Source organism: Pholis gunnellus, assembly GCF_910591455.1.
Source record: "Pholis gunnellus genome assembly, chromosome: 21".
Classification (NCBI taxonomy): Eukaryota; Metazoa; Chordata; class Actinopteri; order Perciformes; family Pholidae; genus Pholis; species Pholis gunnellus.
This window is the reverse complement of record NC_136548.1, coordinates 13407086-13426018: the sequence shown is the minus strand read 5'-3', so window position 1 is coordinate 13426018 and position 18933 is coordinate 13407086. Positions and strand designations below refer to the sequence as shown.

General features: G+C 40.3%; 1 protein-coding gene across 1 annotated transcript; it reads left to right on the top strand.

The window, feature by feature from the left end:
* Positions 1 to 732: 732 nt before the first annotated feature.
* Positions 733 to 16453, top strand: LOC306712965 (uncharacterized protein). Its single transcript, XM_079182458.1, has 7 exons — positions 733 to 873; positions 1230 to 1360; positions 1883 to 1983; positions 2808 to 2956; positions 3897 to 4125; positions 4708 to 4928; positions 15043 to 16453. Exons 2-7 carry the CDS (start codon positions 1242 to 1244, stop codon positions 15208 to 15210), a joined length of 987 nt encoding a protein of 328 aa, XP_079038584.1. The 5' UTR covers positions 733 to 873; positions 1230 to 1241; the 3' UTR covers positions 15211 to 16453.
* The last annotated feature ends 2480 nt before the right edge of the window (positions 16454 to 18933 follow it).

Below are 18933 nucleotides of genomic sequence, written 5' to 3'. Positions count from 1 at the left end.
ATGTTATCAGCACAGGTGGGAGGTTACTATCTTACAACAATGTGTATAAATACAATTTAAGATACTGGTTTCAGTATATGTTGACATTTTGGGAGATTTGATTTGGGAGTTTTTACTATATCACTTGACAGCTGTAGTTACTAAGTTACTTTGCAGACTATTGACTTAACTATTGCTGTTGGTTTTAAAACTGTCCAGCTTTTGTCCACTCTGACTAGGCCTAACTTTTTTTTTAGAGACTCCTTTCAATGTATGAGCAACGGATTTATAATGAAAATACCCAAATTGTTGATACAATGTGCAGCTTCGAAGTTCATTATTCAATTGTAAATGTTCAAATTTCCATTTTTTTGGAGCTGGCGATACAAGGTTTTTAAATCAGTCAGCAAGACTAAACTCCTTCATCACATTGAGTAGGGTACTTTTGATACCAGAGTGCATTCATAAATACTTTCAGCTTGGCTCCGTGAAGTATTTTTCCACTGTGGTGTTGTGTATTTACTCCACCACAGCTTGCCATGCAGACTATCGGTCCAAAACATCACATGAGAATAACAGGAATCGTTTCCTAAATGTGTCACACAAACACTGCGGGACGAAGTGACGGCGTCCTGACGTCATGTCCCCGTATGCGAAATACGATGCTGCAGGTGGCACCACGTGGTATGTTGTTTACGTCTTCCAGGAACATTGGAAGTGCGGCTGGAGAGCCGAGGAGGCGGCGGTGAAATTGTGAAATAGCTTTTCTGGATTGAGTTACGGTGCTCGGCATTTGGAAAGAGACCCGTTGACTTTGACGTCGCGAAAATGTGGAGCTGAATTCCCTCGTTTTTCCTCTTTAACGGCTCTTTAAGCAGCGCGAGACTCCCATCAGTATGTATTGTTATTGTTTTAGAGCTCGTGCCAGACTTGCCTTTTGCTCTTTGTTCTCTCTACAGGGTCCTCGAGATCAAGTGTCGTCATCAACGCTGTAAAGCCTGAATGTAGCAGTTAGCATGCGTTTCAAGCACAAGGGCAATTAATATAATGTTTTACATTGAATTTGTTTTAGTTTAACAAGTTGGATTTGGCTACAACATGTTCAGCATTGTCTAAACATCATTTTGTTACTGAGGAAAGCCACAATCTAAAGCTATGAATGCATTTCCCTCAGTACAACATTGTTGTTTTACTGAATATGTTGTCTTTTCATCAAACTGCTTCATAAGTTAATGTTATTTTTTTTTCAGATAAAGACTAGAATGCCTCAGCTTGGAAGTCTGTTCACACAGTTTCATCTCAGCTCCAAAGGTTCAGAAAGTGCTCAAAGTCAAAGCCCACATCAGACACCAACACTAGCTGACTTTATACAACATGCCAGGTAAGCATTGTGTATGTGTGAAGTTTCATTGATAGACATGTTTATATTAGTAACGTGTAACCGGATTGTTTGTAGTGATGATGAACCTCACTCTGCAGTTCCCATTAGCTCTACAGCATCTTTCAGCTCATTGTTTTTTGGTTTTACAGCCACCACTTTACTGTTATGCTCTAAGAAACTTAGTTATAAAAAAAGAAAAGCTGCTGTACACTGCTGGCCCAAACGACAGACAGGCAAAGTTAGCGACTAGCTGGTTAACTCAGTGGAGCATTTAGCAGCTAAAGAGACAGACATTTCCTACAGGAATTGGTGGAGACTAAAACAGAGCCAACAGGTGAATGAACACTGGACTTACATTAGTATCGTGTACAGAAACACAACTCCAAGTGAAGTCTAATGTTGCTTTGCGTCTGCTGGACGTGCCAGCACATTTGCTGTAGCAACTTTATAATATTTAAATATTGTGTTTGCAGCTCGTGTTGCATTTCATTTTGTCTTTATTTACATGTCCCTTTGCTGTAGGAAACTCACCGGGATAAGGAAGGAAGACGTCTACGGCCATCTGCGTATCCGCGACCAGTTTCAGGCCGCCAAAGATGACATCAACATGGTTATCCTCACAGGTTGGTATCTAGAATAAAATGGCCATTCGTGAAAAAAATCTGCGCAGTAAATCTATATAATACTGATTTTTCTTTTGTTTTTGGTGTAGGATTCAATATTATCTGAATGTTGGTTTTCATAATATTGAGATATTTCTTAAACTTTAGTTTTTTCCAGGTCTTTAAGGCTGAGTCACTGCAGACATTTTCTTGTCACAGCAGGAGACGCACATTAATCAATAACATTAATTAAGGCCCTGTTGGCTATAGGGGGACCAGGGCCCTGCATGTGTATGCTGCCTCACTGGAATGGCTGTGAGACACTAAATAGAACCATTATTCATTTGATCATTTACTCCTGCGTTTACTCCTGCCGTGACATGTCAAAATGGCCGCTGTGAAAGGGGGCCTATTAAAGTGTCCCTGTAAGCCAGCATGAAGAATACCAGCACGATCAAACTGCAGGCGCTAAATGGAATTCAGTCATCCATAGTTTTATTGTTTCCCACTGTGACGTGTCAAAAATGTCTTCATATTTACACTACAGATTTGTTTGACAGTGTTGCAAAAGCACCAATAGTGATCACAATATTATGTATCCCCTTATGTTTTACAATCCAATTATTCATACATCCATAAATCTTTTAGCTAATACATTTACAGAAAATGTTTTGTAGCACAATACATAGCGCTATCGTGATATATATATAATTGATGGTGATGGAGGATTTCATCCATTTTTCCTTGAGGTCTTGAGTACAGAATTAGCGACAGCATCTGTGGTATTCCACTATTATTCTGTCTCAGTAAAACCTCACTGATGTTTTCTTCTTTTTTACTAAAAGGCCAGGGGATCTTCTGCATAGATGTAAAACCCTGGAGAGGCACAGTGTCCGCTCACAACCAGACCTGGCACGTTCAAGTGAAGGAAGAGGACCAAAACCTTACCAATACCTGCATTGAGCAGATTGAAGATCCCCTCAAAGCTATCATGGTAAAATAGCTGTAGCTGAACATATAGCTGAAATGTTGAAATACCATCATGAAAACCTAAATGTCAAACTGTCTGGCACTCTTGTGTCCAAGGTCCAATCAGTTGTCCAGGACATTGTTGTCATCTGAACTCCAGCCGGGTGAAGAGATTCTGAGTCACCATAACAATTTATATGGAAATTTCAAACACTACAACGTGGGCTTCCCAAACTTTCTAAGTGGTCGCTCTTCATTTGAAAGGCCATAATTATATTCAGAAAGGGGGTGAAAAGCAGGCAGGTGCCTAAACACAGCTGTCACCTTATGTGCCTGGGTCTGTCAGGAGTCATTCATTTCCATCTCTATAGACGCTCCGTTTGGACTGAGAGCTTGACAGAGTCTGAAGGCAAACACACACACTGCATTGTTTAAATAGTTCTGCTTGAATCGGCACGTATTAACTTAATTATTCTACACAAAGCGGATACAGATTCACCGTCTGGGCCAATTTGAAGTTGTATAATTTCTACAAGTGGGTCTTTTTTCTTTTAAATTGAAAAGTGGACATCTGCATTTGTGTGTCTTTTATGTCATTAAATAACTGTTTACCACAGAGGCATCCTGTGTGAATGTTAATTTCTGGATTAAAAAACTCCCAATGCTGAAATGATCAACCAATTAAATGATTTGTCTGTTAATTGGTTATCTATGTTGGTTGGTTGAAGACCTACAGGCCCCTTTCACATAAAATACAGTCTATAATCGGCACAGTTATCATTTAAATCAAAAAAGAAGTAAATTACAAATGTGACCAGACATTCAATACTAGCTGTCTATTTTGATTTGTTGCAAAAAGTATTGATTGTGATGGCCATGTTCAATGTTTCCTGAACTTTTATAGACAAAGTGATGAATCCGAAACTAACTGTCATTACTTGCATCCCTAAATTCTTCTCCTCTAGACCAAGACCGCTAACTTATGCTGCCATTTGCAGAGGAGCGGAGTGGCTGTGCGCCAAAGCCTCTTTTTCCCCAGGGTTCTCTTCCTCTCTCCAGACTGCGAGCTAGATGAGGAGCTGAGGAAGAGGAGGGAGCTGATCTCTCACGGCCAGACAGACGACTTCCTCAAATCTTTCAGGGAGGGCTACATGGCCTGGATATCAGATGCACTGACTCCATCCTGGCTCTCTGGTGAGCGGTTCTATAAAATATAAACATTAATACATCGAGGGATTCAGTTGATGTTCTGTTGACGAAATCTGCAAGTGCAGTTTCCAAATCAGCTTGTTTCCAAAATAGACAGAATGAAACAGACTGCTGCACTCGTATAAAGAAAAGTTCAACATGTTTTAAAAAAAACTTTCAATTTGCAGTGTTGTTTCTCTTGATTCTAGTGCAGTGAATCTAGTGTTTCATAATAACAATTTTGAAACCGCCAATGAGTTTTGACCCTGAATCGCAAAGTCCCCAGTTTGAATTTTACTGAAGACCTTTGTTGGATGTCATCCCTTCTCTCCCTCGCCTCATTTCCTGTCACCTCTCTCCTATAGACTCTCTAAAAACGACATGAAATGCCCCAAAAGTACTCAAAATATGATAATAATCTTACTGACCTTGCAAATGTTTTCAGTTGTTTTAACTTGATAAGAGGACTCAACAACTTGACATGTTTGATATATTCTTTACACTGTAATTATGATTTAAATTAAGCAATCTTTTGACAAGAATGCTACCAGGTTGCCTTTTTTCCCTAATTTTTATTTTGTCCTGCAGGTCGTCTGTCGTACAGGCAGATGGAGTCCGTGCGTGAAGTCCTGAGGAGGGTGGGGACGTGGGATCTGGTGAGTCTGCACTGTGGCGAGCAGCTGAAAGGAGACTTCCAGGGCTGCCAGTACATCGCTCTCAACCGACAGGAGACAGAAACGCTCGAGTTTTCCAGAGTCAAGACCCTGTCAGCTGATTCGCTGTGGGCCCTGCTGGGACACGCTCCTCAGGTCAGTCCACTGTGATGAGCCCCCAGGACCAGAGGTACAGTCTGTAGATGACAGTGTGGATGCTGTGTCAACGGCTCCAAATAGTGTAAAGCAATACAAAAGGCCTACATGAATCTGAAGACCAGCAGGTGGCAGTAGTACTTTATGACTGTCTCACTCAGTTTTCAGGCATCTTCCTCTTGTTCTGGGAACTGGAAAAACACAAGTTTGATTCAGGCTGGAGGTTGCAGAACACCACAACAATTTTACAGTTATTTGAAAACAATTAAGAATATAAAAAAAAAAGTCAAGTTATTTCTGTATACACACTCGATTTGGTGATTACAATACAGTTTTGGTCAAGAGACATTCAATAAAAAAAAATTTGGGTTGTACAGTTTTTTTTTTATATTATAATTATCAAGCAAATTACATGTTTATTTATTTAGAAGTGAAGCAATTAGCCTAAGCGCGGTCTTTAAGAAAAAATACAAGAAAAATATGTTTTTTACAAAACATGTTTCACACTCGTCCACTCTCTTAGATCCTTTCCAATTAACACTCCTAGAGTTAATTACTGCCTAAACTCTTCCGTTTTTTATTGCGGTGTGTCACTCTGCTTTCCTACAAGGTACTCATTAGCTCACTCGATTGAATCAAGGCAATTGCACGGCCATTGAATGTGAACAAGCATCATTTGAGCTTAGTCACATTCTGTGATCGGTTGATAATTATTGTTTATGTTATTGGAAGGTAATGATTTGGCCAATTGGTTACATGTTGTCTCTCCAGGTGGCATGAAAGGTAATCTTAACTGTCAATGTGGCAATAAATGTAAGTGTTGCAGTGGTTGATGATATTTACACAAAATTATAATTTAGTTTTCGGTTTCATTTTTTGCCTGAAAATCACTCGCAACCATTGAATTTGTTTTGCTTGTGCGACGGTGCTTTAGTACTGCTTGTTAGAGAAATTAGTTGAATGAAGTAATTGTTACACAGTCAAAGGTCAGAGCTCTTAAGGTCCAGTGGGTACGACCCCTGGTCAGCATCCATTACGGATTTCGCACCCACCCTCAGCACCAAAACACTCAGTCCGGGTTTTCCTTTCAGACTCCTCTCAGGCTTTAGTTCACACCCCCACCCCAAAAATCCAGACTGTATGTACTCTCGCCTCCAGCTGCTGTGTATTTGATACATGACCCAACAATCATTAGACAGTCTCCAGCGGGCCCTTTTCTTGCCCAAGGGGACACACACAGTGACAACAAAATATATTATTTTCAAAGAAATATTTGTAAATGGAGGCAGTGTGAGGCGAACCCCCACCCTAACATCACACAGAAATGTGACTTGGAGAATATATGGTGAATATTCTGTTACCCCACTTAGCATGTTCAAATACAAACAGGGGTAGATATTTGTCTCCCATTATCAGATTCCAAGCATTGAGCTGCAAACCACAAGGAGAAATTCATTTTGCCCCTGGATTCGTACGAAACTTAACATTTGCTCTTTTGGACTCCATGACTGTGTCACCCACTCTTCAGACCAAAAGAAAAAGAAGTATCTTCGCTCGTGTGCAGCAGCTGCGAGGGGAAGCTTGGGGGGGGGGGGGGGGGGGGGGGGGGGGGTTGGCAAAGAAACTTGATAGCTCCCCCAGGCGTATTTTCAGAGCCCAGAAATAATGCATGCTTTTTGATTTGTTACTTGTAAACACACAGGATAGAAGATCTGCGATATGAGCCACGGTTTCACTCGGGCATCTGTTTGGTTGTAAGAGGTGGCACCAGATGCATCCACAAAGCCACCGTGGAGGCACTAGGTGTGTTTTCTGTGGGCTCAGTCGATTACTCTGCGGAGAATGGGATGTCTACATGTCCCCAAAGTGGAGAATGATTGAGTAGAGTGGCTGTAATTTATTAATTATGGTCTATATTCTTAGACCACGGGTCTGGCTTCATTCAATTTGTATGGATTGAGGGGTAATTACGTTGGGTGTGTGCACGTGTGTGTGTGTGTGTGTGTGTCAGGGAGGGAGAGAGAGAGAAAGAGCTAAGGATCTATTCATGTCATAATTTAAAGTGCAGGTTACTTATATTGTTCATCTTCATGTCGTCTCCTCTTCTGAAATTTGACTTCATGACTTCTTTGTACCAGTTTATACAATCTTAGATTATTGAGGAGGAGTAGTAATGGAGCCCTCGTGTTTTAAAGAAAGTCTCCTTACTCTCGGTCAGCATATAGAGTGTCTGGTAATTGCATAGCTGAGAAACAACAATTGAGTTCCTACGAGCGTAACTTGACTACTTCACCATGTCAGCTGATTAATAGAGGAGAAGCCACCAGGCGAAAGGCTGCAAATATACTGCCAACATCTCGGCTAACAAATAATCAGACTCCGGTTACCGTAGATACAGCTCGTCTTTCTGACTGTCTACAGATTCCGCACAGATGTAGCTTGTTAATTTAACTCCGCGCTGACATTCCTCTCTGTTTGGCCATCTCCCAGGCAGCACGCGTCACAGAGCCTGTAATGGACGGCCCACCGTGCGCCCGGTGCTTAGCACAGAGAAGGCAGAGAGGGGAGACATCAACTGCTTTGTGGTGATAATGAATGGAGGCACACAAAAGGCCAGGAGATGGCCATTTACAAAGCCTGCAAATTCTGCCGTCTAAATAGATAATAATAGCAGCCGCTGCAGCTTTTTGGTCTCTTTTTATGTCGAGAAAAATAAGTATTTATCCATCAAAAGAAAATATATGCAGCACCCATTTCTAATGATTATATACCATTTGTAAGAATCATTCATATGGCAGAATCCTTTTATATGCTGCATAAAATGTTATTTGCTAATAAACAAATTAGAATATGAACATGGCAGTGCCTGTCATTTCTCTAACAGCCTGTGTACTTGTGAGTGGATGCTGTTGGACCGCACAAACAACACAGACGTATGTATTTTCAGTTACCAGAAGCGAACCCGGAAAAAGATCCAGTTGTTTCACCGAGTGAGTGCACTTTAGCAGATTGTCAGCCCCGTAGAGTTCAGTGTTCATCGGGTTCATCAAGAACCCAACTGGTGGAAGAATGATTTCTGTACGAAAGAAAAGAATTCCGAAGAATTTCCCGGAAGGAAAAGATCTCCGAGTTGCGCTTTTCAACAAAAATGAAAATTGTGGGGAAATTACCGGGATGTTCAGATTTCTGTAATTGCAGCATCGCTCTCGAAAGGAAACTGGAATTGCAAATAATTTGCACCCGAGTGTGTGTAGGAAGCTACAGAGGAAAGCTAACCATGCAATTACACATGAGAAGGGTGCTGCAGATTCACAAGTGTCTGTAATGAACTAGTGAAGACACCAGCACTTATACGGTGGAAGGCAATGATAAAAAGCTGCCTTGTAATAGCGTGTGATTAAACTTGGTAAAATCTATTTTTTCACTCGAGCACTATGCCACTGTGAAGAGTCCCGTGGAGAGATTCTGCATCTGTCAATTTGAAGATGACTCGATGTGTTTCCTCCAAATTCATCACCCAGCATGTAATACCAGTCATGTTTGAGGGCTCTTCAAGCGCTCTTTTGTTAATTTAGTTAAACATCATCCAGTAGAGTTCATGTTTTACACATTCCTACTTAACACAGGTGGAGATTGAGTTTCAGTAAATTTGAATACATGTATAAAATAAAGCTCCAAGCCATTAATATTCATTACAAAATAATTTATTGGAATGTGGAATGAGCTTTGGTTGTGCAAGACATGGGTAATACCTGTGTATTATTATCTGTGAAACCCATAAATATTCTATGTTTGTACCCAGATGTTTTTTATGGTGATATATAGTACAATGATATGAAATAATAAAGGATACTATTTTATATCATTGCACTGTATATCAAGATAAAACATGATGTAAAATATCTCATCCTTTTTCGATATACATTCTCGTACCATCTTATCTAACATGAGGATCAGATGCCTGTCTTTGTCCTAAATGACAGTAAACTGAATATCTTTGAGTTTTTCACTACTCGGTGGATAAAACGAGCAGTTTGACGACATCACTTTGGGCTCTGAAAATAGTGAATAATGCTGATCACAGTTTACCAGACATTTTATTGACAAAATGATTAATTCAGAAAATAATGTGCCGATTACCTGGTAATGAAATAATCATTAGTTGCAACCGTGATGATATGATCATAGCCGACTAATAAGGCTCCACTGGAGCTCAATAGAGGATAATATTTAATTATTGCCCAGACCTTTGCTATGATATATTTAATAAGACCAAAGAGGCTTCATACAAGATTTTTCCTATTAATGATTCTCTGACATCATCCAATTTAGCATCAAAAGCTAGATTTAGTATCTAATGGAGACTTTTCTTTGGTCACTGGCCAAGTTGTTAATTTTAACTCGGGAAGCTCAGCTATTTGTTTTGGGGATTCAGGATATTACAGTGGTCCCCACAGTGTAGCTTGTAAGATATGATCAATAGGGATTCATGAATAATGAAGAGGCCGAGTGGAGCAGAGACACTTAATTACAGTTTCAAAAGCCATTCTCGTTAATTGAGGAGAATAAAGGTGGTGAAGTGGACTGAACGGCAACATTTTTATCTCTGACTTTATTTTATGTATTATTACTGAACAGAAAGACCCACGGTGATATCTAAAAAAAAAAAACGCCAGCTGGTAATTGGCAAGTTCTCACTGTTTTCTCACATTGATGCATTTCTATGTTCGACATTTAATATCATAGTTTATTTTGCGTGCACAGTCCATTTCCTCTGACCACCTGTGAGCAGACTATCGTTCTTTTAATGTGAAGGCTAATGTGCTGCATATCCAGACAGTGTGTGGCCGCTGTGTGTGCAGCAGATACAGTATGTAATTGACAGCCTTGCCATCTGTTACAGTTATGTGAAATTATGGATAAACTAGTTAACAGACACTTTGGCCCATTGTCTGTTGTTTTGATAATCACCCTTAATAACGGACGGCATCAATATGGTCTTTAAACCTGATTTGGGAGTTAATGGAGTCAGATGGGGGCAGTCAGTGTATGCTCTGGGGGTAATGCTGTTAGAGATGTTCGTAAAGAGCAAATTAAATCAGTCATAGATTGTGCCCTCTCAAGTCAGCCAGACAACCAGACCCATTGAGGAGAAAAAGGAGGGGGATTCATATTTTAACCTCTCGTAGGAAATGCACTTATGTGGATGGAAATAAAGTCAGAGCTGGGTGAATGGATGTAAATGGTTATTGCCGACAGTCTAATGGCTTCCTGTTAGCTGAGGCAGGTTGGATGGAAGCAGAGACGTACGTAGCGATTCAGAACTTTAACTAGTCATGTTTTTTTTTGCGTTCATGATTTAAGACAAATGTAGTTAGCGGCGTCGTCGGTAATGTCACCAAAACAAAGTTTAAGCATCTTAATGGATGGTCCACATCTGGAGCTCAATTTTTAATGTTTGAGTATTTCATGCAGGAAGTATTGTGAAGCGATTTGTCGAGCAAGACGATAACGGACTTATTCCTTTCTGGGGATTCATTTACTCTCCTTTTAGTGCTGAAATGCTTCGTCGATAAATAAATATATTGGTGAACAGAAAATGATTCAACGGCAATATTGATTCCAATTAACCAGTGAAGGCTTTTATCAAAGAAAAATGCTAAACATTCACTGGTTACAGATTCATAAATGTGAGGATTTCCTGCTTTTCTCTGTCTTATATCATTATACAATTCATACCTGCTGCTTTTGATCTCATGGTTGGGCAACACAAGCAATTTGAAGATTGCAATTATTTACTTTCAGTTAATGAAATTCTTCTTTTTTTTATTTTTTATGAATTCATATGAAAACAGCCTTTTCCCATTTTAGCAGGTAGGGATGCAACTATTTGTTCTTTGCACTGATGCATAAGTTATAGATTATGAAACAGTCATAGATCATACTGAATTGAAAAAGAAAAACAAGTTGTATTGAATTGCATCGTCCAAACTCGAAGAATCCGTCTTCATCTAATTGCAGATAATCCAGTGATTCACACCTCTCTCAGCAGGTTGTTCATTTATTCCCCCAGTGAGCCAAACCACACAGTGTTTACCTAATTGCCTCATTAAATACATCCAAAACCTCCACCACTTTTGGTTGCTCCCGTCGCATTTGGCGAGTCGACAAAGATGTTTGCTGCGCCAGAGGTGTGTTACTCGGTGTTCCTCCCCATCTGTGTCTGGTGAGACACGGCGTGGAACAAAGAGCCCGTCGTCTGAAGCTGGTGTGGCGTTACGCTCACTCAGAGTTCACCTGAAACACTGCACCCATGGCTCCAGGTAACAGGCCCTGCTGACTGATACCCCGCTGGGATTCTTTGACTTTATCAGGAGAGGAATCTGAACTTTGTGAATGGCAATACACACAGGTGGTGACACGTCCCTACCCAATTACACAGTTCCTCACATTATTCACGTTCGTCAGACCTGTCAGACCTGTAATCACATTTATACTTAAAACAATTAGATCAGTGTGAAGTCACGATGCAAGTTTATTGGTTTTATTTTCTAATTAAAAGAAGTCATTTGGGATGTCTGACGCCAAACTGGTTGAGAATCTGTGCCGCGAACATCCCAACAGGTGGAAGATAAGCGAACCGGTGAGAACCCTATCAGCTGTTTGTTAGGAGACGTTAGAATGAGCTGTCGTCTTGAGTTTAAGAGGGTAAAAGGTGAACAGTGAACCAGAGGCAGGATTTATGACTGTTAGCAGACAGTAAATAAGAAGACGGGAGTTTGTCTCGTTGAAATGTGAGGAGTGATGTCATTCACACCACTCCCCCCCCGACACCGAAAGTGAGAGGCGGATCAGGGGTAGACTCCGTTAGGTGAGCTCTTAGTCCTTTGTGTGACACCCAACCTTAGCCCCAAGGGTCCTGTCCTCACCATTAAGTGTTACACATACACACACACATTCAGGCCTGTCTGTGCTTGAAATAGTAATGATTCTCGTACACTTGTAGACATTTCACAGTGAAAAGGGAGACATTATTTTTTTAGCAACTATTGATTAATTGTCTCGTTGATGGATGTGCAGCTGTGACATGTTACGTCTAAGTGTAGGATGCAGGTTGCACTTTGAATAATGTTTTTTTTTTTTTTATGTGAGCAGCTCCTTTACACTTTGTTATTCTACTGTAAGTTAGATACAGTATCGTGTTTACCCTCAGACACTTGCCGCAAGTGGCTGAGAGGTTAACATGCAGTGACAGTTACTGTACCTGACACACCATCTCTGCTGAACAACACCTGGCAGGCAGGTTGTCTAGACCACACAGAACTCTCCTCTTTGAGCTTTTGCCAAAGACAGCCGCATGCTTCCTTCCTGTATGTGGCACAACACGATCAATGCGGCAGGTAATCAAACCCGTTTTGGTTCTTTTGATATCAAATTATACGGTATTTCCTTGTAGCGTTTCTGATTGGCATTCTATGTTTTGGGATAAAACATCTTAAGTTTGAGCCATAGATGTCTTAATTGTGTGGTTCACAGTGAATATGTTGGTATAGGATATGTTCATTTTAGCCTGAATGATTCTCTGTCTCCTACAGATATTGGTACATTCCCAATAATATATAAGAATTATAATATAATATATAAGAATTATATATAAAATGTTATTTTTTCTTTTGATTCCATATGATTTTCTAAGGACCAGTTTCCAGATTGTTGCAGGCAGTTTGACGAGGAGTTATTTACACATTTGTGCAAACTGTAACTACCGAGTGCATTGTGCAATCGTAACCAAATAAGATGTCATATGCTCATATCAACTCAAAAATAATCCTGCAATTTGATTGCATTCTGCCCTCTGGCCGTTGCTACAGAAAAGGGATCAATTTAAATGGGTATAAATTCAATTCATCCTTGTACAAAAACATATTCTCAGACGGGGCATATTCCAAAGCAGATCAGGATCTAGATGCAGATTTCAGAACATTTTCCTTAATGAAAATAACATTTAAAGGATTGTTCAGCCTTTATGGAGGTAAACGCTTAATGGATGCTTTCCCACTATAGGCAGTATGTGTGTTTCATAGCCTCTCGGGCTGTTCTTGCTATAAGAAGTGAATCTTTTTTCTTCTTCTGTCCGGGTTTGAATGTGATGCAAAAACAGTATTCTGTCTGTGCCACAAAGATGGAAGTACTCAACTTTAGTTCCATTAAATGAGTTAATTGCAGATTACCAACTATTAGGTTTGGCTGTGATTTGTTAGAATAATTTGTCTATGATGTCTTTGTGTTGGTTTATGCGCCTCTTTGCCACCAGCTGTCATGACGCTATTTGTTCATGCATCCTAAATTAAAAGACACTCATTCTGAAGTGTGTGACGCTATTGTAATACGAGCCATGTGGCATTCGGCCATGGCTCCATGGCTGCAATATAAGACACAATTGTTCCGGGGGTTTTTTTTCTCGCTTTCTCCCTGTTTTAATGCGCAGTAATAAGTAAGTAAATGGTGGAAAGATGTGTGTCTGTAATGGCAGTGGCCTTTGTTGCAGATAATTAGGTTAGCAGCAAGAGTGTGCAGGTGTTGAGGGTGTGCTGTGTGCTCGTGTTGTGTTATCGACTTGCTCATATTCGTAGGCCGTCAGGGGTGTCGCACTTCCCATCAGCCCCAAAGCTCACCAACCTCTTCACTATTAAAATGATCACTTTCAATAGCAGACAAAGGAAAGAGGGAACATATCTAGTGCAGGGTATTCTCCCCACCTCTAATGCTTATCTGCCTTTTGATGTCGGCGTAATAAAAGGCCTATTGGGCTTCCACAATGACCTGCAAAATGGACAAGGGCCGATATACTGGGCTCTGACTGTCGCTACCATTAACTAAAAGGCCCAGACATTATGGAGAGCCGGGGATGAAAGAACATGGAAAAAAATAATTGAAAAATTGCCTAATGCTAAAGTGAAAGAAAATGGAACTGTGAAAAGGCACTGTAATATTCTGTTATCCCCTGTAAATGCAGCCAAACAAGAGATGCAGCGAGGCATTCTTTTTGAAATGGATGTGGTTCAATTACCTGCATGTCTAAATCTAGTTAAGGCTTCTATTGTCAGGCTCAAACATAGCAGGCAGTATTGATGCAATGTTAAAGCGTATTATGGCCTACAACCTACATAAAATCAAGAGAGGTGTGACTCCATTCAAGATGTGGAGGGGAATTAAAAAAGCTCACGGTGAGAACAAGGTTAATTTAATATTTATTCTGTTTCAGAAAGCCGTTCGGTTCCAAAAGAGCCGCACAAACATTTAGCAAGGTTGTGGAAAATATAACATTTTTTCTTTTTTTGAAGACTAATTGGTTCCTAAGGAGGATCTTTGTGCAAGTATTATCCTCCAATAAAAGGAGAAGTTATATGTTTTACCCTATAATACATTTGGTAAATGTATAAAATTGGAATGGAGCCCCAAATAAATAAGCATGATATATCAGGAAAAAAAAAATTGATTAAGTTATCATTAATCAGCAATTGTTTTGCTTATCATTTGAATCCTTTTAAAAGAAAATATGCTCACAATAGGCAGAACCCGACTGAATGTGGTTAAAAAACAAAGAAGAAAAGAAATATTTCTACTTCATTTCAATAAAAGGTTACCTGATACAAACCGTAATTTAGTCATTTAAATGCTGCTGAATCAACGGTAATTACCAGTTAGTCGTGTGATGTCGTGGATGCCTCGCCATCTTTTACCTGCAAATCATCAAATCAATACTTTCCGCGTAAAAATGGACCTCAAGTTTGACAGACGTTTTTATTTTACCCATTATTAAACCCTGTCCCTGTTCCAACAAGCCACAATCAATATGTTTGTACCGAACTTGAGTCTACAAGCCCACAGACAAAGCAACAGCTTGTCCATGTAGAGTTCAAATGTGAAAGTCATGAACGTCTCCTTTGCTCCAGGCAGAGGTCAGGAGGTCTCCGTCGGGGTCTTGACCCCAGCACAAGCCCTGAATATCCAAGAACAGCACCCTGTTTTTCAGCCGCTTCTGTATAACACTTCACTTTATAATCTTAATTATCTGTATCACCTGCTGACTTCTCTCTGTCCTACTCTGCAGGTAACGGTTAAGATGTACAAGCGTGGATCTCAGGGCTGGCTGGGAAAATCCCTGAACGCCTCCACCACCATCCCCTCCAACACTGCTGTGATCTTCAGGATCAGCGGGGAGGAAGCAGATGCCAAAATCCCAGCAAACACCATTCACCGCATCTTACTCAGCAACTGACCGTGTGTGTCAGTCGATAAAGAGGAAAGCCATCACATGCAGATGCAAAAAAAAAAGAAAAACTCCTAATTTAGCTCAAACCTACTCACGTTTTTAATGAGTGCCTTTAACTATGCAGTGTTTGCAATTTGTAATATTGTACTAAAAACACAAGTTCTGAATGTCTTTAAGTGAGCATTTATTGGAAAAAAAGGAGAAGAAGAAAAATGCCAATTTCCCTGATTCTGCGATCCTCCGTGGCAATATTATGTTAATGAAAATGGTTTCAGACAATTACACTGATTAACTTTCTCTTGTTTTGAATTTCTAGGGCTGGCCCACACTTTACACTAGCCATTAATTAATCATTATCCTCGCTGATTGTGTCACATCAGTTCCGGATTGAAGTGTTTAATGTGTTAATTGTGGCGGTTAAAAGCTGGTGGCCTCTAGTAGTACGATTACTGCCTCTGTGGGTTTAACGGGCAGTGATTTACGGTCTGTTTAGAAAGTGTAACTGTGAGGTGCTTTATTAATATGCTCCACCGCACAGAGGAGATGATAACATATTCAAGAGCGCACAAGCGCAGCCACCCGCGCCATTCATAACTGTCGGGAGTCCCTTTCCATCAGTTACCAGGCTTACACAGCTGCGCTAACAGCTAGCAATTGTATTTTCTTTGCCTGGTAGCGGCCAAAATGAAGTTATTTACATCGAGATATCAGTGCCTTTAGCTAATGCAATAGAAGGAGCTCTCTGTGTTGATGGTATCTCTTTGCATGGCATCTCTCTACCTGAAACATCATTACACTGTACTCCAAGCTCCTCACTTTTTTTAAAATGTCTGTTTACTGTTTCACCCGCGGGACAGATTGCACAAACAGTACCGTTCTGTTTGCATTTGTAAGTGCACATTTTTTAGACTCGGGTTGTTTTCAGATATTGGTCAACATTGCTTGAATGTGAAAGTGTTCTGATGAATTTATTGCCTTTGCATATTCAAACTTAAGTTCTAATGATGGTCCTCAGACAAACAATATTGACAATATCAGACGATCTGGGATGAGAAGGGTTGTGAGACATTACTATATATAATTCTGAGTGGCGGGTGCATGCGGGTTAATATGAATGTTTTGCGATTTGTTTTTTAACTTCTAGCACTTTCAGTATCAAGCCTACTTGATTGTTAACAATACTCTTGAGTTGAGTGATTGAAGCATGGTTGTCATGCTTTAAACATAGTTTTTTTTTGTATTTGTACTATCTGGTGTCATAATAAAAAATATTTTATGATTTAATCCTCCTTTATTCAAAGTCACTTGTCACTACTAGGCCAGGAGGTTTCTTCAAAGCTTCATTTGGGAGATGGAGGGCATCCATCAATGGCTGACTTTGCTCTTTGAAAGCATGCAGCACGTCTCCCGTGCGGTAAAAGTCTGGACATTAGGAATGGATGACTGGCCACGGGGACAAAGCGAACTCTGTTGGGCAGCGTGGTGGCGAGAGGGAGGGGAAGCAGAGCGGAAATGGACATGGAGATCAGACCAGAACATAGTGCGACAAGGTAACAAGGTAAAGTGATCCCAGGCTGCAATTCCTCAGGAAACTGAATCAATGAGGGTTCTGTTAAAATGGAAATCCTCCCGGATATCGAGTTTATGTGAATCTATAGCACAATAGAATCAGTTGTAAATATGTTTTCCTTTGCAGTAAACATGTGTGTCACATATTCTACTGCTGTTCTTACCATCTGTAAGTTACATGTTTCGATGTAGAGAATGACTTGGGAGAGCTGGCACATCCAGGAAGTGATGAAGTAAAAAGTCTTGACCCTGCAATAAGACCAGGTGTCCAACTTTGACCTCTCGCCGTTTGGCACGGTCCACAGGGTTGTCAGGTCAGGTGACTGGTTTGACCTTTCCTTTGTACAGGACATGCAACTGTAGAGCAGCCTGGACATAAAGGACAGATCCCTCTCAAATGACATGTGCGAAGGAACGAGCCACGGTCTCAACCACAGCCATTTAGTTGGAATTCCTGCACCACAGTGCTGCATTCATACGGGTCAGTACTCGAGGACATAACTGTTTTTTTCTTCCTCTCAAAAATGGTTTGAAATGCTTCCTTTCACCTGCTTGAACGCAGATGCAGTCTGCTTAAAAACAGTTTGATCGCATTATGTGAGCCCCCCATCTTGTGCAATTTTGCTTCTTCAGCTTGAACTAGCTCAAAGGTTCTGATCAGACAGAGGTCAATACACTCTTTTTAACTGTAACATTTTCCGAGATGCAAGTCTGTTTCATCTGTAAAGGGCCCTAGAGATGAGATTGTGTTGTACTGAGAGTGTAACCCCACAGGAAAAGCTGTGTTTACTGTAAGTGGGGGAACGGTTAGGAATGACTCTTGGCTCTGATTGTGCCCTTACATAAAAACAATGTGAACAGTAAAATGCATTGGAACTGTAAGTGCATTAATATTCATCAGTTAACAATCACTTTGCATCTCTTATCTTCATGTTATCACAGCAGCTACCACGGCTTCAAGTTTTACAAAAGTATTTCTCCTTATGAGAACTTTGACACCATTAGTGTAGCTATGGGTTCAGTTCATCCAAATTTTTAAAAAGAAGCACATTTTCTCACTGAGCCCTCATCAGAGGTTATGGTGACAACACGTCAGTGCCCCAGTGTAAAGTGTGGTTACAGAGAGAGCGGACGCAGCTCCGAAGACAAATGGTCGACTAATAAACTCGGTACAGTAGCTTGTGTTTCTCCGGAGAAACCAGGGGTGCCACAAGCCTGCTGTTTGGCTCATTTTCTGTAACCAGTGTAGCATTAAAGCATGGTGGAAATAGCTGACTATTTCTAATTAGCACTAACACAAATTACAGCTGAGACTGATGGGAATATCATTACTGCAGGTAACTGATCATAAACCAAACGGACAAATTTACAATTCATCATGTATTGTTTTTTGGGGGTAAAATACTTACATTTTAGCCCATCAGTCTTCTAAAAGTGTTTAAAATTAAACACACTGAGAAGGGAAAATAACTATTCGATGCTCACAGCATATGCAACCTGTGATAAGGGGTTTACATGGCTTTACATTAACAGGTCAAACGCAAAACAGGTTGGGAACCACTAGTGTACAACATTGTTACAGCTGTATAAACTGCTGTGAACATGTTACATAAATACAGGATCCGTGACAAAAGTACATAATGACTGAATTGCACCTGAAAAAGCCAATAAGCAGATAGACCTTTCTTACCACCATGTATTCATATAAAGCTGATGAATCAGAGGGTTAAAAGTGCTTAGAAAGAAAAGAAAATGCTGCGATGTAACATAGGGAACATTTTTTGAATGCACTTTATGACAGGATAGAGTGTAATTGTGGTGAAAACATAACTACCAGCTACATTTTGCAGGCTTTTATACAACTACTACAATGTGGTGATGAAAGGAGACAATGCCCACAAACCCCTATTCTGTGACCGCTACTTTACTGAACGGCAACAAAGCTGTCAGAGGGTGAAAGCAGTAGGATTCAGAAGAGATTAAATGTCTTTCTCTTGCAGATGCACAAAATTAAGTAGGGTACTCAAAAGTATCATCAAGACTCTATTAAATGTAGAGTTATTAATACACTTCAGTGTCCAACAAAAAAAAAAGAGAAAGAATCTTTCAATTGTGCATTCACAAAAGAACAAATAAATGGGCACATGGGTAGCAACAGGC